The following is a 25,626-nucleotide window of genomic DNA, read 5'->3' as shown; positions in this document are numbered from 1 at the left end:
ATTGTTTGCGGTGGGAAGGAAACATGTTACCAAGATTTTTTAAATTTTTTTGTGTTAATGATATTTTATTGCAAGTACCAAATTGTCCTCTCTAGTGGTCATTATGACATCAATATGAAAAAAGGACATTACAGTCAATGGGTGCAGTAGGTGAAAACATTAACATTATAGTCAATGTGTACAGTAGGTGAGAAACATTAACATTACTGTCAATGTGTACAGTAGGTGAGAAACATTAACATTACTGTCAGTGTGTACAGTAGGTGAAAAACATTAACATTACTGTCAATGTGTACAGTAGGTGAGAAACATTAACATTACTGTCAATGTGTACAGTAGGTGAGAAACATTAACATTACTGTCAATGTGTGCAGTAGGTGAAAAACATAGTTGCGGCACCCAGGTGTCCAATACAGAGGACATTTCTTGATTAGCTCTTATTTAGCTCTTATTTAATGTGAAACAAATATTACCCAGTTCTGACAACTCACTTAACTATTCCTGAGATATTCACTTACTAGAAACTATTTGAACATTAAACTCACAAAAAAAGTATAACAATTACACACACTTTTGACATTTCCATAAAATATGCACATTTTGACAACATATTTTTTTTTTTAGAGCCAGGAAGATGAAGTTGTCAAGGTCACACCCCCACACGTGGTATCATTGTAAAGCCCAGAATGCCCTCTCCAATGTACAATAATACAGTGGCTTGTAGATAACGACCAAGAACTGATGTCTACTAGAGAGGACAGAAAATGTAGGGCATGGTGTTTTGGAATGAAACTTCATATCGCCCTCTGTCAGTCTTACAAGCAACACTTTGGTTTGGGCCTCATCATTCAAATAGGCCTTTCTTATCTTTGTGGGTGTGAGGGGGGACTAAAGCATGCTTACTCCATGTTTAATGACACTGTAGAGATAGTTTCTAACATTGTCTGCTAACATAGGACTCCAAATGGGACAGTATTGGCTCTACCTTCACAGTTTACAGGGTCCTAGAATCTCACCACCCTCCGTACTCCTTCCTGGGCTCAGAATCTCACCCAATGGCCTTCTTCTCCCTGTCCTTGTGGGTCAAGAGATGTTCCCAAACAGATGGATCCTCCTGCTCTGTTTACTCACCGCCTTTCGCACCTTGCCCTTTGGACGCCGCGCCCTGCCTTTGGTAAGTAGATTGGCAAATAGGTCTGTGCGTGCGACGCAGCAGGGCTGATACCGCAGGCCTCCACAGAGTGCGCCTCTCCGTCGCGGGGCCGTGATAATGGGTAGAGATGATATTAAAAGGACTCTATCCTCCTGGAGCCAATCGCTCCTTATCATGCCACTCAGTTTTACTGTGCAAACAGTCCTGCCTCCTTGGTGAGTTGTCACGGGCCCTGCCTGTCTCGCTGTCACTTTGACCACTGACTCTATCACTTTAAAAAAAAAAATATATGACATGATACCTCTCCTTGAACCTGCTGATGTTCGCACAAAGACCCACACAATAATGATCCAAAATACTACATTGTAAATCTATAAGGTCACAACGCAAACCCCCGAATAAATTCAATTCGATACGCAATGATCACTTACGTAGTTTTCTTTAACGTTCTCACGTTAGGTGGATTCAGAGATGAAGTGTCGGCTGAAATTACATTTCTCCAATTATGTTCGTCCCAATCGTTCCCATTTGAAATGCACTGTTGCCATTTGAGTGCCTCGAAAACAACACATGCTGCACGGTACGCTTATGGCCACACTTACGTAGCCTTAAGACATTGAAGGAGGATTGTCCCATTGGGGACACTTTTGAAATGATGTACTCCTAAGTGTGTGACAGATGGTCATAATATAAACGTGTGATCCAAATCTCTTCCGTTGTCCTTCTGTAAAGAATGAGCTCCAGAGTTGACAATAAAGCTTTTAATACAAATGACTTAAAAAATATACACTTTATTATTCTGGCTTGGAATCAGAACCATTTACAAGTATTCCCAGTATGTGATGGGCAGAGCAGAAGAGATATCAACAACAGAAACAGTAGAAGCCATTATAACAGTGAAATACAACAATTTAATATCTATATATGTTTATAGCAGTTCTTTTTCTCTGTTCATTGTCTCCCTTTCGGACAAGACAGACCAACACGAACGTGTGCAGAGCGGGTGGCCGTCCTATCGCCTTCAACCACAGCACATGGGCCGCCATTTTCTGTTTATTTCCCGATGATTCTGCGAATTGAATTCGCCATAGTTTTTCGACACCCAGCAGGTGATCTACTGCGCATGGCCGACGTTCGTGTTGGTCTATCTTGTCCTTTAGACGTTTGTTATTATTATTATTTATTTTTTACAGAAGCGAAGGAAACAGCAGCAAGTCTATATTTCTTGTCTGTCTTTGGAGCTGTAGACTCCTGCATTTGACCCCATGATGCTCGAGCTGTTGACTGGGGGGCGGGGTCACTATTGCAGGTTAGATTTGGACAAAAGTATTTTTTCCCCCATCACGTCAGACCATCGTCCTCAGTATTCTTCTTTGATAGTCATTGGTATAGACGGAGACACTAAGCTGCCACTGCTGCTGGTCACCATGGCAACGTTGCCGGGCATGCCAGAGCCTGGGGGAGTAGGTGTTGTTGTGGACGCAGGCTGAGGCTGTTGCATCTTCTTCTTGTTCACTTTCCTCTCTTTGGCACGCCGATTCTGAAACCAGATTTTTACCTATGGAATCAAGAAAAGATTTGATGTAAGTGCTCCGTGACTGGTCCAGTAAACTTTTGAGAAAGGTGTGCGTGAGAGAGAGAGAGAGAGAGAGAGAGAGAGACAGACAGACAGACAGACAGACAGACAGACAGACAGACAGACAGACAGACAGACAGACAGACAGACAGACAGACAGACAGACAGACAGACAGACAGACAGACAGACAGACAGACACAGAAAATTGAGAGATTGTCCCCTGTCCCATGATGTTGTGTCTGACCTGTCGTTCTGAGAGGCTGAGAGACGTGGCCAGCTCTGCTTTCCTCCTGATGGTGATGTAGCGGCTATAGTGGAACTCTTTCTCCAGCTCCAACCGCTGGTGATCTGTGTACACCACCCGGTACTTGTCTTTCGTTCTTGTCTTACCACCTGCAACAGAGTACGGCCATCTGTCAACTTTTATATTGCGTGTGTCATGTAGAAAAACGACTTATATTTTGACTAACTTTAATCCCTAAGAGTGTATTGACGCCACCCATGCGTCAATCTAAGTGACAGTAAAAATCTGTCAATTTCAGCTGGAGATATGCACGGGCTGCATCTCAATCCAACGCATCCGCCTCTGTCGGCCTTCCACATCTGCGGTGGAAGGTGGCCGAGCTACAGTAGTGTTTGTCACATGAGACATCCCGAAAATCGGTCTTCTCACGAAAATGTGTGTAACGTCCCGAACGGTTTAGCCAACAAAACGAATATGACCACAAGATGAGACTCTCACGAACACGATGTGTCACGGGACTCATCTGAAGGTAACCCATACAAATGAATGAAAGTATGGAGGTAGTTTTGTGCCAACAAAAATAATGGGTTAATTAAATTTGTGTCCAAAAAATTCTCAAACATTTCCTGAGCTTTCTTATATCTCCTAGATATAGGACAGACACTTTAAAACCATATGATACATTTTTTTACTGTCTTTCTTACCATTTATGAATATGTTAGTCCAGTGGTTCCCAACGTTTTACGATTACCGTACCAACAACTGAATTTAGCTTTGCCCCGAGTACCCTTGAAGGACCCCTTCATGTGCATTTCAGAGGCAGGCCTATGGTGTTATGTCTCTTCCTGAGGATCGGCCAAGTACCCCCTGAGGATCGGCCAAGTACCCCCTGAGGATCGGCCAAGTACCCCCGGAGGATCGGCCAAGTTGGGAACCACTGTGTTAGTCAATGCGTTTCTATAGGCTACAGCAGTAAAGGGCAAATTCAATATTTTATCAAATCTTTTTTTTTTTTTATACATAAAGGGGTCCTAAAATAATAAATCAAATAGCTAAATGATCCATGGTATGACCATCTTAAAACAACTCCATATGTTAGCTTAGTAGACCCCAGTATAAACTAGCCGAACAGATGTGATTCTGAGTAGTACTCCTTTTCACTAGGAGACAGGGCTTGACCTGCATTGGCTATAATGGGAGGATGACTGGCCTACTGTCCAGTCACATTTCACATTAACTTGCATGCCGTAAATAAACAACATTAGAAGAGTAAATAAAGATGACATCAGACATCTGTGAAAATGTGGTGTCTGCTTCATTTCATACATGAAACCTTTCACTAAAACACACACACACACAGAGATAAAGTAGCAAAGCTCTGGGATCAACCAGGCCTTTTTAATTAGGTACCGTAAATCAAAAGTCACTTCATTCTGTCCATAGTGAATGAGGCACCTAAGTGCAGACGCAGCGACCAGGTTAAAGATTAAAATGTGTGAGCTGAGAGGGTGAGGGGGCTGCCTGTGAGGGCGCCAGGCCTGACGACCAGAGAGTTATCCAGACCATTAGGCTGTTGAAACACAGAACACACCCTCCTGCTCCCATGTTCCCCTAATTGTTCCTCTTCACCTCCTGATTCATAATTCTCTCATGACCGTTGTTTTCAAACGTCCATGTTGACCGAGGAGGACCGCTCCTAAACGGACGGCATCTGAGGTAGTGAACGAGGCACCTAATGAGGCACGTCATTATTTACGGCATGTATGTCTACGGGGGTATTGACCCATACAATCGTAATGCTGCGTTGATCAAAAACTGTACTGATTGTAGTGGCTCTCATCGCCAGCGGCGACACAGTTTGCGGTCACATGGGAAGGCCACCAAGGGGCTCACTTTGAGCCTGTACATTAGCATTTCATTTGAATGTTAGGTGGCAAAGCATTGTAACGCTGCACTGGGAGAGACGAAACCGTAGAGGAGCCAGAAATATTCAACAGTCCGGTGATAGTTTCTCTTGATGGAACAACTAAATATGCCAAACAGCATTCAAAGAACCCATAAAAAGTAAAAACATAATTCAGTCCAAATGTGAAAAGTTTGAGAAGTGGTGGTGTTTACATTGCATAGGTGGAGATAAATCTATAACTCTGCTTATTAAAAATGGCAACCACTGATGGCAAAACATTGCACTGTCCATTAATCTATGGAGCGCTGTACTTCTGTAATTACTACCATTGACGGCTGCTGAGATAAATGGTTAAGCAGTTGAGGTTAAGGAGATTTTCTGGCCGGTACGATAAAGTGACATGGAGATAATCTGTAACATGGACCGTAGAACTCTCTGTCTGGGACGTCCAGATAACCACATGGACTGGAACGACGAATTTTGGATAAAAATGTACTTTTGAAGCATCCACGTCCAATAGGTACTGTAAACTGGACATTTACGGAAGCCCAAAGTCTGTGCCCCTGAAGCCTTTGTAATCAGAAGCGGTCCCAGGCAGCCATTGACGACAATTTGATTTCTGTTGGGTTTTCTACACAGGAAGAAAAGCGTTAAGAGTCATCTAACTCTCAGTCTGGGCAGTTTGGTCTACAGGATTCACATGGGTTCAAACTGCATTCCTGTAATTCAGTTTCAGTTATCTACCTATATTCTATGAGGCCAGAAGGAGCATGCATACTCTGAAATGATTTGCTATTTTCTCTTCGGGCCTGCTTTCTTGTACTGATAAAGGTGATTTAACACAAACTACTCCCGCCTTGAGACATAATTCCTAACAAAGTATTACAACATAGAAAACTATTCTAGAGCCCTAGGTCGCTGACATACAAAAAGACAACAAACCTCTTAATTTGCCTAACAAGATCTTTGAACCACAGCAGACTGTTTCTTTAATTTGATCACTTGCAGGTTTAGCCGTCTCAGCTGACTCTAAAGAATTCTTATTGAAATTATGAAAAAATCCTGTAACATTATGAAATATGCAGATGTCGGGGAAAAGGAGTGATTGCTCACGTAATAATTGTGACGTCTAAACCAGACAAAATCCAGACAAAAATTTGATGATGTGTATATTATGCCTATTATAGACTACATTATGCCTATTATAGACTACATTATGCCTATTATAGACTATAGTATGCCTATTATAGACTACATTATGCCTATTATAGACTACATTATGCCTATTATAGACTATAGTATGCCTATTATAGACTACATTATGCCTATTATAGACTATAGTATGCCTATTATAGACTACATTATGCCTATTATAGACTACATTATGCCTATTATAGACTACATTATGCCTATTATAGACTATAGTATGCCTATTATAGACTATATTATGCCTATTATAGACTAAATTATGCCTATTATAGACTACATTATGCCTATTATAGACTATAGTATGCCTATTATAGACTACATTATGCCTATTATAGACTATAGTATGCCTATTATAGACTACATTATGCCTATTATAGACTACATTATGCCTATTATAGACTACATTATGCCTATTATAGACTACATTATGCCTATTATAGACTATAGTATGCCTATTATAGACTATAGTATGCCTATTATAGACTATATTATGCCTATTATAGACTAAATTATGCCTATTATAGACTATATTATGCCTATTATAGGCTACTAGCCTACTACTATTACTATTCACTACTGATGATAGACAATTATAATCATAACTATAATCATTGAGCGGTTATTATTTGAATAGGTCAACACACAATGCAATTAAAATGCATACCCTGCTTTACCTTCAACTGTCAATACATTGATTGCCGTGATTGGGAGTCCCACAGGGTGGAGCGTCGTCTGGGTTTGGCCGGTGTAGGCCACCATTGTAAATAAGAAATTGTTTTTAACTGACTTGCCTAGAGGTTAATAAAGTTTAATAAATAAATCAAATATATATATATTTTTTTAAACATTACATAGCCCAAACTACACAGATGTAGGATATTCATTTGGGTGAGTTTGCTACAGCAGGAAAATGATTCTGCAGCAACAGGAAATGTGAATTATTAGGCTATTGTGTATGATAGAGTTTTCGTTGGGGCAATTCAAGTCTGACATTTCAAAGTGGAAATGAGAAACTTTAGAAGCCTTTTTAAAACTCAAATACACTAGAAATATGCATTTGGGGCGGCAGGGTAGCCTAGTGGTTAGAGCGTTGGACTAGTAACCGGAAGGTTGCAAGTTCAAACCCCCGAGCTGATGAGGTACAAATCTGTCGTTCTGCCCCTTAACAGGCAGTTAGCCCACTGTTCCTAGGCCGTCATTGAAAATAAGAATTTGTTCTTAACTGACTTGCCTAGTTAAATAAAGGTAAAATAAAATAATTTCCTGCTGTCCAGAAAAATTTGCAGTAACAAAATAGTGATCAAATTAAGATCCCACGTCTGTACCCATAAAACTCACGAGATAATGCACTAATTGAAGATGGCATGCGAGGTGTGATTCATGTGTTCACACAAGCACTGCAGTGAGGAGCAACTGTGCCAATGAGCGCAAAATATAAAGATTATGTCAATGACATATGATATTATATGACAATACACAGCAATGTCAAATACTTTGATGGGATTGGACAAATACTAAATCTTCATTTGGGTGAGAACTATGAAAAATAACCCGGTATTCCATCTTTCTGAGTTGAAAAACGAATTCGTCTCTGAATTTAGAGAACAGGTGCACGCATCATTCAATGAATGTGACTCCCAAGGGCAGTGGTTCTGGTTTTGCTTTTCCCTCTCAATACGGTGCCTACAGTATTTCAGCATCTTTGATTTGAGAAAGAAAATGGGCCAAGATATTGAATTTAACCATTCATATTTCATATGTATGTGATTTGCTACATATAGATATAGTTTATTATTATTTTAATAAACATTTAAAAACGTGATTTAGGCTTTACTTTCTATGGTTTTATGGACAACCAAATGATCCACTTTTGATGATTGATTACAAAAATGTATGAAACACCTCAGTAACCTACCTGAATTTGCCGGTGGTACGCTCCGCCTCATCCAATCATAAGCGGTTCTGCGCTGAGAATTGGGAGACAGCTGCCCAACAGATGAATTGATAGACGGGAGAAGCCCGGATTGTGGGACTGGAGAGAACTCTGGGGGACTATAGCCTATTGGCCCCGGATTAGATGTGGACGGTCCTGTCCCCGGCCCATAGGGTGACCACTCTTCCCGGCTCGGCGGGTAAACGGGGTTCCAGGCCCCCGTCTGGCTGTGGTGAGGGTCATTGTTAATCCCAGCAACGTGGTGGTATCCGCTGAAATCCGAATACTGTGGAGGTGCGGGGACAAAGTTCTGATGGTTCAAGTTTAGGCTTGGATGTCGCACTGAATTTGGGTACATGCTGGGTTCCTTCTCCAAAAGATAACTCACGTACATCTTTCCGTATGGGAACTCGTGCGCATAGTGTGCGTCAAGCGCGTTGCTCCTGCCTCCTCTACCCCAGGTTTCTGTTGAACCAAGGCCTCCTCTACCTGGCTGGTCTATAGCCTACTCTTCAACTTCTTGTTTGCTAAACACGCTGCCAGTCAAGAGGTGTCGCGCTGACGTCAACATTTTATAGCCCTCATCTCCCTCCCTCACCTTATCCCACCAGGGACAATTTGCATTAGAGACGGGCCTGCATTTCAAAGGCAACAGAGCACCGGCATCAAAGCCGTCACGGGCATTTAGAAGAATGCTACAAATCGCACAGGAGAAACTAACATGAGTTCATGTTGATTGTCTCAATGGGAGAACCTGTCACTGCATTGTCCGCATAACGCCCATACATGCCTTGTGGAATATAATGGTGAAGGGTCGAGGAACGTGGGTAGCAAGGCCTGGAGTGGCCATGGCCTTAAAAAAAACTAAAAGCAGATAGCCTATCTATAAAATCATGTTGTGCATATAAATGTGCCCCAATAAATCCCTATTAAATGTAAAAATGACCCTATATACTAACCATACCATTTCCTTAGATAGCCTACATCCTGCCATGTGCTCATCTCTTACTTGTTTTGGGTGATATACTTCTTGTAATATTAGGCCTATATGTATATTTATTTCATGAGTTGGCCTATATATTTTACTCTCCCGCTGGAGCATAACATATTTCAAGTGACCTTAAAGCGGGAAAGGATTTCAAACAGATCGCTGAGGTTATATGCCGGTCTAGTCTCGTTGTTCTAAACCAGGAGGAAGTGGCTCATGGAATATTTCGAATTTTAATCAAACTCATTGCTCTCTCGGTGCCCCGAGTTTAAGCTTCTCTGTTGTTACCCCTCTTGTGCTTTAGAAATGGAATTGAACCAGTGAAAAAAACATGCAGGTTGTAAGCTGAGTTTCATGAGGGTCACACATTTAAAATAGAATTTGTCAAAATTTAGATACCATTGAAATACATCGACTTTCAAACGAAATACGACTTGAAAGCTAAATCAAACCGTCTATTTTGTAAAAACAATTAAAGGTCAACATTTACATTTAAGTCATTTAGCAGACGCTCTTATCCAGAGCGACTTACAAATTGGACATTAGATGTCCATCCAGGTCATTATTCTATTGTAATTCATTCAGACCTTAATGTTCAAGTCATAATTACTAACGAAATAGAATATAATATTTCAAGTTTTCCTTTTTTTTTCTTTTCTTTAGATCTACAATTAGTTTATTTCAGTTATATCCTATTACCAGTAATAACAAAACGTAATGGAATGTCTAGAATAATTTTTTTCATTGGTTGAAGCATTTCAATAATACCGTTTTTAGCTACATTGTTCAAAAAATATAAATAATTGTAGCTATTTATAAAAAATAAAAAAAGCTATTTATTTAAAAACGACATTTTTGATTTATGAAGATTTCAAATATGTAAAATTGTACTTTCATTCCTGTCATACAATAACACAGGTGCTTATCGTAACAACGTCAACAGTATAAACAATACAAACGAAAAATAATTATAAACATAAAATTAGAACGATAACTATATAATAATAATTCATGAATTCAGTGTATTTCAGTTCAAGTGACAGTTTTTAGCATTCTGTCAGTATCAAAAGAAAATCAGACCTAGAAGCATTTGATCTATAATTCAACATAATATATTGAAGGCTGTTTATTGTATAACACTTTCTTTCCTTGTGGTGAAGAAAGGCAGTTTAACAACCAGCACTAATCATTTTAAACCGTTTCGCCAGTTTGAACCAGTTAATGTTCATATAATAACCCTATAATAACCTAGTAAGAACAGTGGGAGCATACTGTACACCGTGAAGAAGCATTTGTGGGCAAGAGTACATTGCTACAGAGGCTTTGAGCTTCCCAGTGTCTCGTGGCATTCTACTGTTCTCTCTCCTCTCCTTGTCACCTGTGTAGGTAGCTTTCTTGGGAGCACTATGTTCTGTGTGGGCTGGTGTGGTCACCTGTGCTCTGCGAGGAGAAGGACTGTGCTGTGAGGTGACCTCTGTCTGGCCCCTGAGGGGGTTCCTCCACCAGGCTGAGGGCCCAGGGAAGTGGCCCTGCTCTGGTTCCCCATGGCTCCCCATGGCTCCCTGTCTGGGACAGTGTTTGTCGGGCTCCGGGAGGACAGAGCGACACAATGACATGGGGAAGCCTCTCCCATCTCACCCGCCCTTAATGGTAAATATGCGTCCCTATCTGCCATTCTCCCACTGCTTCCCACAGACTACCAGTCTGCCTGCCTCTCTCAATTCAATTCAATTCAAATGGCTTTATTGGCATGGGAAAAATTGCCAAAGCAAGTGAAATAGATAACAAACAAAAATGTAATAAAATAATCCGAAATTGAATTGTAAACATTACACTCACAACAGTTTCCCAATAATAAAGACGTTTCATATTGTTATATTATTGGCTATAATAATGTATAACAATGTTCAAAAAGTTAAAGTACGAAAGGGAAAATAAATAAGCAGACGAATATAGGTTGTATTTACAATGGTGTTTGTGTTCCACTGGTTGCCCTTTTCATATGGCAACAGCTCACAAATCTTGCTGCTGTGATGGCACACTGTGGTAATTTGGCCTAATAGATATGGGAGTTTATCAAAATGTTGTTTGCTTTCAAATTCTTTGTGAGTCTGTGTAATAAGAGGGGAATATGCGTCTCTAATATGGTCATACATTTGGCAGGAGGTTAGGAAGTACAGCTCAGTTTCCACCTCGTTTTGTGGGCAGCGTGCACATAGCCTGTCATTTCTCAACAGCCAGGAACGTGCAACATCAACAGCAAGGCTATGGTCACTGAGTCTGTACATAGTCAAAGCTTGTATTATTTTTGGGTCAGTCACATTGGTTAGGTATTCTGTCACTGTGTACTCTCTGTCTAGGGCCAGATAGCATTCCAGTTTGCTCCGTTTGTTGGTTAATTATTTCCAATGTGTCAAGTAATTATCTTTTTGTTTTTCCCGTGATTTGGTTGGGTGTAATCGTGTTGCTGTCCTGGGGCTCTATAGGGTCTGTTTGCGTTTGTGAACAGAGTCCCAGAACCAACTGGCTGAGAGGTTCTCTAGGTTAATCTCTCTGTAGGTGATGGCTTTGTTATGGAAGGTTTAGGAGCCACTTCCTTTTAGGTGCCTCTCGAATTTAACAGCTCTTTTCTGGATATTAGCGGGTATTGGCCTGATTCTGCTCTGCATGCATTATTTGGTGGGTTGACGTTGTACACAGATTATGTTTATGCATAATTCTGCATGCAGAGAGTCTCAATTTGGTGTGTGTCCCATTTTGTGAATTCCTGGTTGGTGAGTGGACCCCAAATGTCACAACCTTAGAGGGCAATGGGTTCAATAACTGATTGAAGTATTTTTAGCCAGATCCTAGTTGGGATGTCAAATTTGATGTTTCTTTTGATGGTGTAGAAGGCCCTTCTTGCCATGTCTCTCAAATCGGTCACAGCTTTGTGGAAGTTACCTGTCGTGCTGACGTTTAGGCCCAGGTAGGTAAAATTATTTGCTCTAAGGCAACTGTGTCTAGATGGAATTTGATGGAATTTCTCTCTGTGTTCCTCAGTCAAAGACACAACTGATTTATAAACATGTTATAGATGAACATGAATGTGTATTTCACCATTTTTATTTCCCTGAGAAATGTAATTGTGAATTTTGACACATTTTCATGGGAAGAAATGAATAACACTCATGAAAATGGGTAAGATGAGAAAAAAGTTCAAAGCAGGCTGGGGAGGGGTGACAGTGTTAGGTCACACTTCACAACCAAGTGTGACTTCCTCGTCAACGCAGGGTGCCATGGAGACAGTCAGGGGGAATGACCCGACCTGTGTGTCATGGAGACAGTGAAGTCCTGACTGACTGGCTGACTGCTCTATTGATTCAGCTCAATGCAACAGGTGGAGAAACGAAGGTGTACAGCCAAGAGGTCAATGTAATTCAGTGGAACAAGAGCAATGGTAAATTCACATTGTATACGTTTGTACAACATTATAATTTGGTCATTGCTTCACATTTAATTCATGCTGAATGGCGTACTCCATGACTATTCCAAATAAAATGTGCCTTGAGAGAGAGATCAAATCGTTTTAAAATAAGAATTCTCATTAGGGTCTCATTAGGGATCAGTCAAAAAAAGGCGTCTTAATATTGTGGAACGGTGTTGTGGTATAGGTTTAGTTGAGATTTGTTGTTTGGCATGTTATGTTAAGATGAATGTTTTTAAGGCATGTAGTTGTAGTATTTGATCATATTTAGATCAGATTAAGCGAGGTAGACTCCATTTGAAGGATTATTACACTTTATGTATTGCTTATGCTTATAACTAAATCTAGGATATCAATGTGAATATTTTAAGGAAACCAGGTGAGATGTTTTAGAACGGTGCTCTCAAAACAAGGGCACCTGTGATTTGAGTCATCCACATTTCAAATATTCTGCAGTCAAAGTTGAAAGGGCCAATCTGGAGTTTACAAAGCGCCTCTCTTTCGGCAAAAACCTGAGGGATGGGGATAGAGAAATTTGATCACTCTCAAATTCAAAGACAGAGCTATGTGTGTAAGGGACTGCCCATCAATGATATCAAAATTATAGTTTTAACCATGTTTGAGACTATATAGAGTTTGTTTACAGTTTGCTTTGTTTACAAACATTGGACCAAAAAAAAATAAAGCTTCTATTTTGGGTTCTATATTCTTCAAGAATCAATTGGTACATATTGTATCATTAATTTAAGGCCAAAAATGGATGTAGCAAATGCTGAATGCTCCTTTAACGATTGCTTGACACTACAATTTTCAATTCTAATGTCATCACATTTACTAATCGTTTATTTCACAACTGCCCACACACAGTTGTGCATGGTGGTCATACGAGATTGTATGTGAACTGCCCTCTGTCTCCCCCTGTTGCATAATTTAGGAAATTGCATGGGGTTTATTTATTAGTCGCACACCGTAGCAAAATGCTTTACATCGTAGGAAAACGTTTTGCACCGTTTCTATTGGACACATTTAGGTCCCTCCCTGTTTCATTGTGTTTGGTTCTGTTTGGTTCCTACACCCCAGAAGTGGAATGGGGGCAGATAAAGAAGGCATTGTTTTCTTTAAACATAATTTTGTTGAGATAGTAATAGCAAACAAAACCTTGCATAGGCTTTATAAGAACACAGCAATAGAGTGAAATATGTATAACTGACAAATTGATTAAAGAAAACTAAGTTGAGAGTAAAGAGTGAGTGAACAGCAAATGTAAAAATGTGCAAAGAAATCATTATTCTCTGAGCTGCCTCCTTGGTTTGGGATTATGTCTTCATGCGTCATTTCCTTTCCTTCAACTCCATTGGCCAAAAGTTCTCTTAACTACTCCAAGTTAAAAATAAATAATTATGACCTCATATTATCTCTGTTTATCGCTGCAGATCACCATGGAAACTGAGGGTCATACTCTGGGCATGCTCCAGTATTGGGATGGATCTGTGCTGCTGGTTTTCATGTGCAGGATCCAGTAGGTTCTCTCTCTCACACACACATGTACACACACACACTCACTCACTCACGCACGCACACACACACACACACACACACACACACACACACACACACACACACACACACACACACACACACACACACACACAGCTGAAAGAGTCTTGTGTCTGCCTGCGGTCAAGCCTCCGCTCCGCTCCCAGTTTGTCCCACTTCCGGAGGAACATATGGACCTAAATATCCCACGTGTTGACAGATATGCTGAGTTAGGCTGCTCAAGAGAGCTGCTGGACGAACCTCCAACTCACAGAGCCATATGTACAGTGGGTGCTAACCCATTTCATTTGGTTTCTTTACATCAGTCTTTTTAGATAAATTGCACTGTCAGATATAGATTTCCCCTAATGGTCTCCCTCACATTCATTGCCATCCCACTGGGCACTGACTTGCTTTATGCTAAAGAAACATTAGAATACTGCCCACTGGGCACAGACATCAATTCAACATCCATTCCACGTTGATTCAACAATATTTCATTGAAATGATGTGGAAACAACATTGATTCAACCAGTGTGTGCCCAGTGGGATGCTACTATAATGTGCTCTGGTGCTGTACACCGCATTACTTCTCATGTCTATCTAGGCTTTGAGCACTCCAAATGAAATGTTGCTCTACCACTCCTTACTTAAGTCATACATTATTCTCTGATAAAACTGAATGGCAAGCTTGACGACATGCCAGATATGCCCAAGCACCATTAAGGCAACAGTAGAATATGTTGGTGTCTGTCAGCATGCTGAGTAGGGTGGTGAATAGTCCGATTGTTCCTGCCAATCTGGAATACCTCACCATCAAATGCTGATCGCATTACCTCCTTACACTGCCGTGTATATTCAACCCCAAGCCGACACCGCAACAGCTCTCACGAAACTACACTGGACAATGTGCAAACTGGAAACCGCATGTCCTGAGGCATGTCCTGGGGAAACCGCATATCCTGGAAATCGCATATCCTGGAAACCGCATATCCTGAGAAATCTGAAGAAAACGCAACCGAAATTGTATCAACACATCTCCTTGCTTGGTTCTATTTTGCCTCGTAGTGGTCGCGAAGGAAGGAGGATGCGGGCAGTTCTAGTTCTATTTCACCGCATAAGCGCTCACTCAGTCCAAACAAAATTATTAGCTCAGAATAGTTCTCCAAGGACGGTGTTTTTGACAGTGACAACCTGCTGCTTCAGAGGACCAAAAAGTCTGGAAAGAGAACACTTTCTTTACCATGTATTTGTCTTTATATAAGTACATATTGTTAAATAGGAATAAATTATTTAAGCTGTTTTTAGATTGACGTGGCTAGCTACTGTACTTATATACCTCAGCCTGCCTAGTCAGCTAGCCAGCTACAGTAGTCAGCTAGCTAGCCAGACAGTTTTATTTAGCAATTTTGCTAGCTATCTAGCAAGCTACTGTAACTGTTATTGCAGCTTTCTGTTTGTATGTAGTTGCACTTCAATGGCATCCCTTGAGGAGATTTTATTTTATCTTTCCAACCAGGTAAAGTACTATGAAGACAGCACTGATCTCAGCAAGAGGCGCAACATGCAGAGAAATTCACAATTCAGGGTAACGTTAAGCAGTTAACTTCTATTAGATAACTAGACGGATTTAGCTATGTACAACCATTTTTCAACAACCATTTTCCATCTAACGTTAGCTAGTTACTAGCTACAGTACAACATTCCTCACTGAGTTCCCTGAATTCCTATCGGACCTTGTAGTCATGGCAGATAATATTCAAATTTTTGGTGACTTCAATATTCACATGAAAAAGTCCACAGACCCAATTCAAAAGGCTTTCGGAGCCATCATCAACTCAATGGGTTTCGTCCAACATCTCTCCGGACCTACTCACTGCCACAGTCATACTCTGGACCTCGTTTTATCCTGTGGAATAAATATTATGGACCATTTTATTACGTTTACAATCGCAACAAATAATTTGCTCAGACTCCTACCAAGGATCATCAAAAGTCGTGCTATAAATTCTCAGGCAACCAAAAGATTCCTAGATGCCCTTCCAGACTCCCTCTACCTACCCAAGGATGTCAGAGAACAGAAATCGGTTAACCACCTAAATGAGGTACTACATTTAACCTTGCGTAATACCTTAGTTGCAGTCCACCCCTAAAAACAAAAAACATTTGTCATAAGAAACTAGCTCCCTGGTATACAGAAAATACCCAAGCCCTGAAGCAAGCTTCCAGAAAATTGGAATGGAAATGGCGCTACACCAAACTTGAAGTCTTCTGACTACTTGGAAAGACAGTACCGTGCAGTATCGAAGAGCCCTCACTGCAGTTAGATACTTATTTTCCACCATAATTTAAAAATAAATTCATAAAAAATTCTACAATGTGATTTTCTGGATTTGTTTTTCTCATTTTGTCTGTCATAGTTGATTGAAGTGTACCTATGATGAAAATTACAGGCCTCTCTCATCTTTTTAAGTGGGAGAACTTGCACAATTGGTGGCTGACTAAATACTTTTTTGCCCCACTGTATATGGCCCAGGATGCCTGTAAACAGTAGCTATAAAAAGTGATTGAGTAGGCAGCATTTTTGTAAATTGAAATTTTCTATAGTAAATGTTAGCAACACCTCCGCCTTTGCGAGATGTGTGGGGGATATGGACATTAGTGTACCCAGGAGGTGAGGCCTCATTTAGCACAGTATATTCATCAGGCTTAAGCCATGTTTCAGTCAGGCCAATCACATCAACATTATGATCAGTGATTAGTTCATTGACTATAACTGCCTTGGAAGTGAGGGATCTAACATTATGTAGCCCTATTTTGAGATGTGAGATATCACAGTCTCTTTCAATAATGACAGGAATGGAGGAGGTCTTTATTCCAGTGAGATTGCTAAGGTGAACACTGCCATGTTTAGTTTTACCCAACATAGATCGATGCACAGACACAGTCTCAATGGGGATAGCTGAGCTAACTACACTGACTGTGCTAGTGGCAGACTCCACTAAGCTGGCAGGGTGGCTAACAGCCTGCTGCCTGGCCTGCGCCCTTTCTCATTGAGGTGCTAGGGGAGTTAGAGCCCTGTCTATGTTCATAGATAAGATGAGAGCACCCCTCCACCTAGGATGGAGTCCGTCACTCCTCAGCAGGCCAGGCTTGGTCTTGTTTGTGGGCGAGTCCCAGAAAGAGGACCAATTACCTACAAATTCTATATTTTGGGAGGGGCAGAATACAGTTTTCAACCAGCGATTGAGTTGTGAGACTCTGCTGTAGAGCTCATCACTCCCCCTAACTGGGAGGGGGGCCAGAGACAATTACTTGATGCCGACACATCTTTCTAGCTGATTTACACTCTGAAGCTGTGTTGCGCTTGGTGACCTCTGACTGTTTCATTCTAACATCGTTGGTGCCGACTTGGATAACAATATCCCTATACTCTCTACACTCGCCAGTTTTAGCCTTAGCCAGCACCATCTTCAGATTAGCCATAACGTCGGTAGTCCTACCCCCAGGTAAACAGTGTATGATCTCTGAATGTTACTAATACTACGAGTAATACTACAGGAAATGTAGTCGCCATTGACTAGGGTGTTCAATTTGTCAGAGCTAATGGTTGGAGGCTTCGTCGTCTCAGACCCCGTAACGGGTGGAGGAGAGACCAAAGAAAACTCGGACTCTGACTCCGACTCGTTGCTTTGATACGGCAACATTTTCTCTACGCCCGATAGCAAAATGTGTAAATTGCATAAAGCATTTTTTATTTATCCCCACTGCCAATAGGGGGCTGCTAAAATGTTTTGCTCGCTATGTGGTGGGGGGTATGTACATGGATACGCAGACCCGTGAGAAACTGCAGCCCCTCATGATGAGGTCAGATTTTTTTGTGGTCCCAACCCCCATCAAAGTTGCCCTTCTCTGATCTAGGAGGAGGAGACAGTACAGGTGCATCAAAGCTGGACCGAGAGACTGACAATCAGTTTCATCTCAAGGTCATCAGGCTGTTAAACAGTCACCAACAGCCGGCCTCCGCCGAGTATTCTCTTAAGAACTTTAGTCACTGTTACTAGCCGGCTACCACCAGGTACTCTACCCTGTGCCTTAGAGACTGCTTTGCCCTATGTACATAGATTAAAGAATGGCCCTCTGATTTGACACGATTCGGAAAGGCACGCACCTGTCTATATAAGTGTCACGCCCTGACCTTAGAGATCCTTTTTATGTCTCTATTTTGGTTTGGTAAGGGCGTGAGTTGGGGTGGGCATTCTATCTTTTTGTGTTCTATGTTTTCTATTTTTGTGTGTTTGGCCGGGTGTGGTTCTCAATCAAATGCAGCTCTATCGTTGTCTCTGATTGAGAACCATCCTTAAGTAGCCTTTTCCCACCTGTGTCTTGTGGGTAGTTATTTTCTGTTTACGGACCAAGCAGCGTGGTAACAGTGAGCAGAAGGTTCAGGACTCCTGGACTTGGGCGATGATATTGGACAGATGGGGACCCTGGAGACAGGCTGGGCGATATGAGGCAAGGCAGCACAGCAGGCACGAGAGGCAGTCCCCATTTTTTTGGGGGGGGGTGGCACACGGGGAGATTGGCGGAGTCAGGCAATAGACCTGAGCCAACTCCCCGTGCTTACCGGAGGCAGCGTGGTACTGGTCAGGCACCGTGTTATGAGGTGAAGCGCACTGTGTCTCCAGTACGCGTTCATAGCCCGGAGCGCTACATGCCAGCCCCCCGCAAGTGCCATGCGAGAGTGGGCATCCAGCCAGGGTGGATTGTGCCAGCTCAGCGCGTTTGGTCTCCGGTGTGCCATTTCGGCCCACGGTATCCTGCGCCGGCTCTGTGTACTGTGTCTCCGGGACACTAGGAGGGTTCAGTTTGCCCTATGCCTGTGCTCCGCCCGAGCGGGGCGAAAGTGGGCATTGAGCCTAAGGGTGAGGTGCGAGTGGTAAGCACCAGATCTCCAGTGCTCCCCCACAGCCCAGTTCGACCAGTGCCTGCACTCTGGAGGGGCCGGGCTAAAGTGGGCATTCAGCCTGGAAGAGTGGTGCCAAGGCTGCGCAGTGCTCCCCCACAGCCTGGTTCATCCGGTGCCTCCTCCACGCACCAGGCCTCCTGTAGGTCTGGTGGGCCCGGTGGCAGCCCCACACACCAGGCTGTCTCTGCGTCTCCTCCCTCCAGGTTCACCCTCCAGTCCGGAGCTGCCAGGGTCACTCCGGAGCTGCCAAGGTCGCCCTCCTGACCGGAGCTGCCAGAGTCGCCCTCCTGTCCGGAGCTGCCAGAGTCGCCCTCCTGTCCGGAGCTGCCAGAGTCGCCCTCATGTCCGGAGCTGCCAGAGTTGCCCTCCTGTCCGGTGCCCGAGAAGAGGGTCCCCAGTCCGGGGTCGGCGGCGAGGGTCCCCGCTCCAGAGGCGCCACCTAAGTGGGCCAGGCCTAAGGTGGAGCGGGGTCCACGTCCCGCACCAGAGCCGCCACCACGAATAGATGCCCAACCCTATAGGGTTAGGTTTTGCGGCCGGAGTCCGTACCTTTGGGGGGGGGTACTGTCACGCCCTGACCTTAGAGATCCTTTTTATGTCTCTATTTTGGTTTGGTAAGGGCGTGAGTTGGGGTGGGCATTCTATGTTTTTGTGTTCTATGTTTATGCCGGGTGTGGTTCTCAATCAGAGGCAGTTGTCTATCGTTGTCTCTGATTGAGAACCATACTTAGGTAGCCTTTTCCCACCCGTGTCTTGTGGGTAGTTATTTTCTGTTTAGTGTTTTCTGCACCTTACAGGACTGTTTCGGTTTCGTTTATTCACATTGTTGTTTTGTGTTTTAGTGTTCAGTCAAATAAAAATCATGAACACGTACCACGCTGCGCTTTGGTCCACACCTTCTTCATGCAACGATGACCGTTACAATAAGGTTCCACAGTTGACAATGTCAGGGCAAAAAAACAAGCCATGAGGTCAAAGGAATTGTCCGCAGAGCTCCGAGACAGGATTGTGTCGAGGCACAGATCTGGGGAAGGGTACCAAAACATTTTTTGCAGCATTTAAGGTCCCAAGAACACAGTGGCCTCGATCATTCTTAAATGGAAGATGTTTGGAACCACCAAGGCTCTTCGTAGAGCTGGCCGCATGGCCAAACTGAGCAATCGGGGGAGAAAGGCCTTGGTCAGGGAGGTGACTAAGAATCCGATGGGAACTCTGACAGAGCTCCTCTGTGGAGATGTGAGAACCTTCCAGAAGGACAACCATCTCTGCAGCACTCCAACAATCAGGCCTTTATGGTAGAGTGCCCAGACGGAAGACTCTCCTCAGTAAAAAGGCAGAAGTTTGCCAAGTGGCACCTAAACACCATGAGAAACAAAATTCTTTGGTCTGATGAAACCGAGATTGAACACTTTGGCCTGAATGCCAAGCATCACGCCTGGAAGAAACCTGGCACCATCCCTACGGTGAAGCACGGTGGTGGCAGCATCATGCTGTGAGAATGTTTTCAATGGCAGGGATTGGGAGACTAGTCAGGATCGAGGAAAATATTAAAATAATAAAATACAGAGAGATCCTTGATGAAAACCTGCTCAAAGAGTGCTCAGGACCTCAGACTGGGGCGAAGGTTCACCTTCCAATAGGACAACCACCCTAAGCAAACAGCCAAGCAGGGGTGGCTTCGGGACGTCTTGAATGTCCTTGAGTGGCCAAGCCAGAGCCCGGACTTGAACCTGATCGAACATCTCCGAAAACAGCTGTGCAGCGACGCACCCCATCCAACCTGACAAAGATTAGGAGGATATGCAGAGAAGAATGGGAGATACTTCCCAAATACAGGTGTGCCAAGCTTGTAGCGTCATACCTAGAAGACTCGATGCTGTAATCGCTGCCAAAGGTGCTTCAACAAAGTACTGAGTAGAGGGTCTGAATGCTTATGTAAATGTGATATTTCAGTTTTTATTTGTAATAAACTTGCAAAAATTTCTAAAAACCTGTTTTGCTCCTACACTGCTTGTGCAGTGTAGGAGCTCTTCGTGGGCTATACAAATCAAATCACATTTTATTGGTCACATACACGTGTTTAGCAGATGTTATTGTGGGTGTAGTTAAACACTTGTGTTTCTATCTCCGACAGGGCAGTAATATCTAACATAACAAGTAATATCTAACAATTTCACAACATTTACCCAATACAGACAAATCGTACTTCCGGGTTGGAGCGAGCAGTCGCATCTGCACTCGGTCCGCAGGTAGTATTACATTTCATTACATTTCATTATAGTACAACGGTTTGATTTGTCTAATCTTAGCAATTTCTTCTTAGCTAGCTACATAGCCGTCTTTGTATCATAGATAATTGCGTAATTATCGTATTTCGTCGTCCTAACGCAGTCTACACTGCCCTGCAGCTAGCCAGCTAGCTAACGTCCACCGTTAGCTAGTCCACCGTCTACCGATTAGCAGCACAACTATTACACTCAACTGAACGACTTGATTAGTGTAGTGTTAGCTAGCTACATAGTTGTCTTTGCTGTCTTCGTATCCAAGATAATTGTGTAGTTTAGAGTGTGTAGTTTTAGAGTGATTATCTTAATTTACCGAGGTTAGCTAGCCAGCTATTTGTCGTCCTTAACGTAGGAGACACTGCTAGCTAGCCAACAGCTAGCCAACGTCTACCGAACAGAACTTCCGCACTCAACAATCCGGTCGCATTTCGCTCGCTCCACAGGTAGTATCACATTTTTCATTTCATTTCATTACAGTACAACGGCTTGATTTGTTTGATCGTAGCTAGCTACATAGCTAGCTACATAGCCGCTTTGTATCAAAGATAATTGTGTAGTCTAGAGCGATTTCCTAGGTTAGCTAGCCAGCTATTGTCGTTCTTTAACGCAACGTAACATAATCAACACTGCTAGCTAGCCAGCCAGCCCCGAATAGCAGCACAGTAGAAACTATTACACTCAACGGAACGACTTGATTAGTGTAGTGTCAACAACGCAGCCACTGCCAGCTAGCCTACATAGTCAACAACGCAGCCTCTGCCAGCTAGCCTACTTCAGCAGTACTGTATCATTTTAATCATTTTAGTCAATAAGATTCTTGCTACGTAAGCTTAACTTTCTGAACACTCGAGACGTGTAGTCCACTTGTCATTCCAATCTCCTTTGCATTAGCGTAGCCTCTTCTGTAGCCTGTCAACTATGTGTCTGTCTATCCCTGTTCTCTCCTCTCTGCACAGACCATACAAACGCTCCACACCGCGTGGCCGCGGCCACCCTAATCTGGTGGTCCCAGCGCGCACGACCCACGTGGAGTTCCAGGTCTCCGGTAGCCCCTGGAACTGCCGATCTGCGGCCAACAAGGCAGAGTTCATCTCAACCTATGTCTCCCTCCAGTCCCTCGACTTCTTGGCACTGACGGAAACATGGATCACCACAGACAACACTGCTACTCCTACTGCTCTCTCTTCGTCTGCCCACGTGTTCTCGCACACCCCGAGAGCTTCTGGTCAGCGGGGTGGTGGCACCGGGATCCTCATCTCTCCCAAGTGGTCATTCTCTCTTTCTCCCCTTACCCATCTGTCTATCGCCTCCTTTGAATTCCATGTCACAGTTACCAGCCCTTTCAAGCTTAACATCCTTATCATTTATCGCTCCAGGTTCCCTCGGAGAGTTCATCAATGAGCTTGATGCCTTGATAAGCTCCTTTCCTGAGGACGGCTCACCTCTCACAGTTCTGGGCGACTTTAACCTCCCCACGTCTACCTTTGACTCATTCCTCTCTGCCTCCTTCTTCCCACTCCTCTCCTCTTTTGACCTCACCCTCTCACCTTCCCCCTACTCACAAGGCAGGAAATACGCTCGACCTCATCTTTACTAGATGCTGTTCTTCCACTAACCTCATTGCAACTCCTCCAAGTCTCCGACCACTACCTTGTATCCTTTTCCCTCTCGCTCTCATCCAACACTTCCCACACTGCCCCTCCTCGGATGGTATCGCGCCGTCCCAACCTTCGCTCTCTCTCCCCGCTACTCTCTCCTCTTCCATCCTATCATCTCTTCCCTCTGCTCAAACCTTCTCCAACCTATCTCCTGATTCTGCCTCCTCAACCCTCCTCCCCCCTCCCTTTCTGCATCCTTGACTCTCTATGTCCCCTATCCTCCAGGCCGGCTCGGTCCTCCCCTCCCACTCCGTGGCTCGACGACTCATTGCGAGCTCACAGAACAGGGCTCCGGGCAGCCGAGCGGAAATGGAGGAAAACTACCCCTGCGGACCTGACATCCTTTCACTCCTCCTCTCTACATTTTCCTCTTCTCTCTCTGCTGCTAAAGCCACTTTCTACCACTCTAAATTCCAAGCATCTGCCTCTAACCCTAGGAAGCTCTTTGCAACCTTCTCCTCCCTCCTGAATCCTCCTCCCCTCCCCCTCCTCCCTCTCTGCAGATGACTTCACAACCATTTTGAAAAGAAGGTCGACGACATCCGATCCTCGTTTGCTAAGTCAAACGACACCGCTGGTTCTGCTCACACTGCCCTACCCTGTGCTCTGACCTCTTTCTCCCCTCTCTCTCCAGATGAAATCTCGCGTCTTGTGACGGCCGGCCGCCCAACAACCTGCCCGCTTGACCCTATCCCTCCTCTCTTCTCCAGACCATTTCCGGAGACCTTCTCCTTTACCTGGCTATCCTTCCTGGCTACGTCCTTCAAGAGAGCGAGAGTTGCACCCCTTCTGAAAAAACCTACACTCGATCCCTCCGATGTCAACAACTACAGACCAGTATCCCTTCTTTCTTTTCTCTCCAAAACTCTTGAACGTGCCATCCTTGGCCAGCTCTCCGCTATCTCTCTCAGAATGACCTTCTTGATCCAAATCAGTCAGGTTTCAAGACTAGTCATTCAACTGAGACTGCTCTTCTCTGTATCACGGAGGCGCTCCGCACTGCTAAAGCTAACTCTCTCCTCTGCTCTCATCCTTCTAGACCTATCGGCTGCCTTCGATACTGTGAACCATCAGATCCTCCTCTCCACCCTCTCCGAGTTGGACATCTCCTCGGCGCGGCCCACGCTTGATTGCGTCCTACCTGACAGGTCACTCCTACCAGGTGGCGTGGCGAGAATCCGCCTCCACACCACGTGCTCTCACCACTGGTGTCCCCCAGGGCTCTGTTCTAGGCCCTCTCCTATTCTCGCTATACACCAAGTCACTTGGCTCTGTCATAACCTCACATGGTCTCTCCTATCATTGCTATGCAGACGACACACAATTAATCTTCTCCTTTCCCCCTTCTGATGACCAGGTGGCGAATCGCATCTCTGCATGTCTGGCAGACATATCAGTGTGGATGACGGATCACCACCTCAAGCTGAACCTCGGCAAGACGGAGCTGCTCTTCCTCCCGGGGAAGGACTGCCCGTTCCATGATCTCGCCATCACGGTTGACAACTCCATTGTGTCCTCCTCCCAGAGCGCTAAGAACCTTGGCGTGATCCTGGACAACACCCTGTCGTTCTCAACTAACATCAAGGCGGTGGCCCGTTCCTGTAGGTTCATGCTCTACAACATCCGCAGAGTACGACCCTGCCTCACACAGGAAGCGGCGCAGGTCCTAATCCAGGCACTTGTCATCTCCCCGTCTGGATTACTGCAACTCGCTGTTGGCTGGGCTCCCTGCCTGTGCCATTAAACCCCTACAACTCATCCAGAACGCCGCAGCCCGTCTGGTGTTCAACCTTCCCAAGTTCTCTCACGTCACCCCGCTCCTCCGCTCTCTCCACTGGCTTCCAGTTGAATCTGGCATCCGCTACAAGACCATGGTGCTTGCCTACGGAGCTGTGAGGGGAACGGCACCTCAGTACCTCCAGGCTCTGATCAGGCCCTACACCCAAACAAGGGCACTGCGTTCATCCACCTCTGGCCTGCTCGCCTCCCTACCACTGAGGAAGTACAGTTCCCGCTCAGCCCAGTCAAAACTGTTCGCTGCTCTGGCCCCCCAATGGTGGAACAAACTCCCTCACGACGCCAGGACAGCGGAGTCAATCACCACCTTCCGGAGACACCTGAAACCCCACCTCTTTAAGGAATACCTAGGATAGGATAAAGTAATCCCTCTCACCCCCTTAAAACATTTAGATGCACTACTGTTCCACTGGATGTCATAAGGTGAATGCACCAATTTGTAAGTCGCTCTGGATAAGAGCGTCTGCTAAATGACTTAAATGTAAATGTAAATGTAATTGATGAGAGAAAAAAATTAATTAAATCAAATTTAGAATAAGTCTGTAACGTAGCAAAGTGTTGAAAAAGTCAAGGGGTCTGAATACTTTATTTATTTGTTCCGGACTCTGACATTGCTCATTCTCATATTTCTTAATTTCTTTCTTTTTACTTTTGAATGATGTGCATAGTGTTTTGTATTGTTTTCTATGTATTATTACTACACTGTTGGAGCTAGAAATACAAGCATTTCACTACACCCACGATAACATCTGCAAATCTGTGTACGTGACCAATAAACTTCGATTTGATTTTCGCGGTTACCCCCACACACTGGTCGAAAACTGGTGAGGTCAGTAATCAGGGTCTGCCTCATATAATGTGGGTGTGTGTGTGTGTGCCAGTCCTCCCACAGAGCAGAGCCATGA

The 25,626-nt window shown here is 44.0% G+C and overlaps 2 protein-coding genes across 2 annotated transcripts; both read right to left on the bottom strand.

Annotated features, from left to right (window-relative positions):
* Nucleotides 1-1,899: 1,899 nt before the first annotated feature.
* On the bottom strand, nucleotides 1,900-8,531 carry LOC115135459 (homeobox protein CDX-1-like). The gene is made up of 3 exons (XM_029670162.1): nucleotides 8,005-8,531; nucleotides 2,975-3,123; nucleotides 1,900-2,711 (listed from the first exon to the last, which is right to left on the bottom strand). Exons 1-3 carry the CDS (start codon nucleotides 8,414-8,416, stop codon nucleotides 2,514-2,516), a joined length of 759 nt encoding a protein of 252 aa, XP_029526022.1. The 5' UTR covers nucleotides 8,417-8,531; the 3' UTR covers nucleotides 1,900-2,513.
* A 10,503-nt stretch (nucleotides 8,532-19,034) lies between these two features.
* Nucleotides 19,035-19,886, bottom strand: LOC135573708 (sericin-1-like). The gene is made up of 2 exons (XM_065023315.1): nucleotides 19,856-19,886; nucleotides 19,035-19,435 (listed from the first exon to the last, which is right to left on the bottom strand). Exons 1-2 carry the CDS (start codon nucleotides 19,884-19,886, stop codon nucleotides 19,035-19,037), a joined length of 432 nt encoding a protein of 143 aa, XP_064879387.1.
* Between the last annotated feature and the right edge of the window lie 5,740 nt (nucleotides 19,887-25,626).

This window comes from Oncorhynchus nerka, linkage group LG10 (genome assembly GCF_034236695.1).
Source record: "Oncorhynchus nerka isolate Pitt River linkage group LG10, Oner_Uvic_2.0, whole genome shotgun sequence".
Taxonomy (NCBI): domain Eukaryota; kingdom Metazoa; phylum Chordata; class Actinopteri; order Salmoniformes; family Salmonidae; genus Oncorhynchus; species Oncorhynchus nerka.
The sequence above is the reverse complement of the archived record's forward strand: the minus strand, read 5'-3'. Positions and strand labels throughout refer to the sequence as shown.

Excerpts from the sequence above, each read along its gene's own strand:
- LOC115135459 (XM_029670162.1), bottom strand. The coding sequence starts at position 8,416 with ATGTACGTGAGTTATCTTTTGGAGAAGGAACCCAGCATGTACCCAAAT. Across the intron at positions 3,124-8,004 it reads CGTACCACCGGCAAATTCAG|GTGGTAAGACAAGAACGAAA; the intron begins GTAGGTTACTGA and ends ACTCTGTTGCAG. Across the intron at positions 2,712-2,974 it reads TCAGCCTCTCAGAACGACAG|GTAAAAATCTGGTTTCAGAA; the intron begins GTCAGACACAAC and ends TTGATTCCATAG.
- LOC135573708 (XM_065023315.1), bottom strand. The coding sequence starts at position 19,886 with ATGAAGAAGGTGTGGACCAAAGCGCAGCGTG. Across the intron at positions 19,436-19,855 it reads GTGGACCAAAGCGCAGCGTG|GCCTGGCCCACTTAGGTGGC; the intron begins GTACGTGTTCAT and ends GCTCCACCTTAG.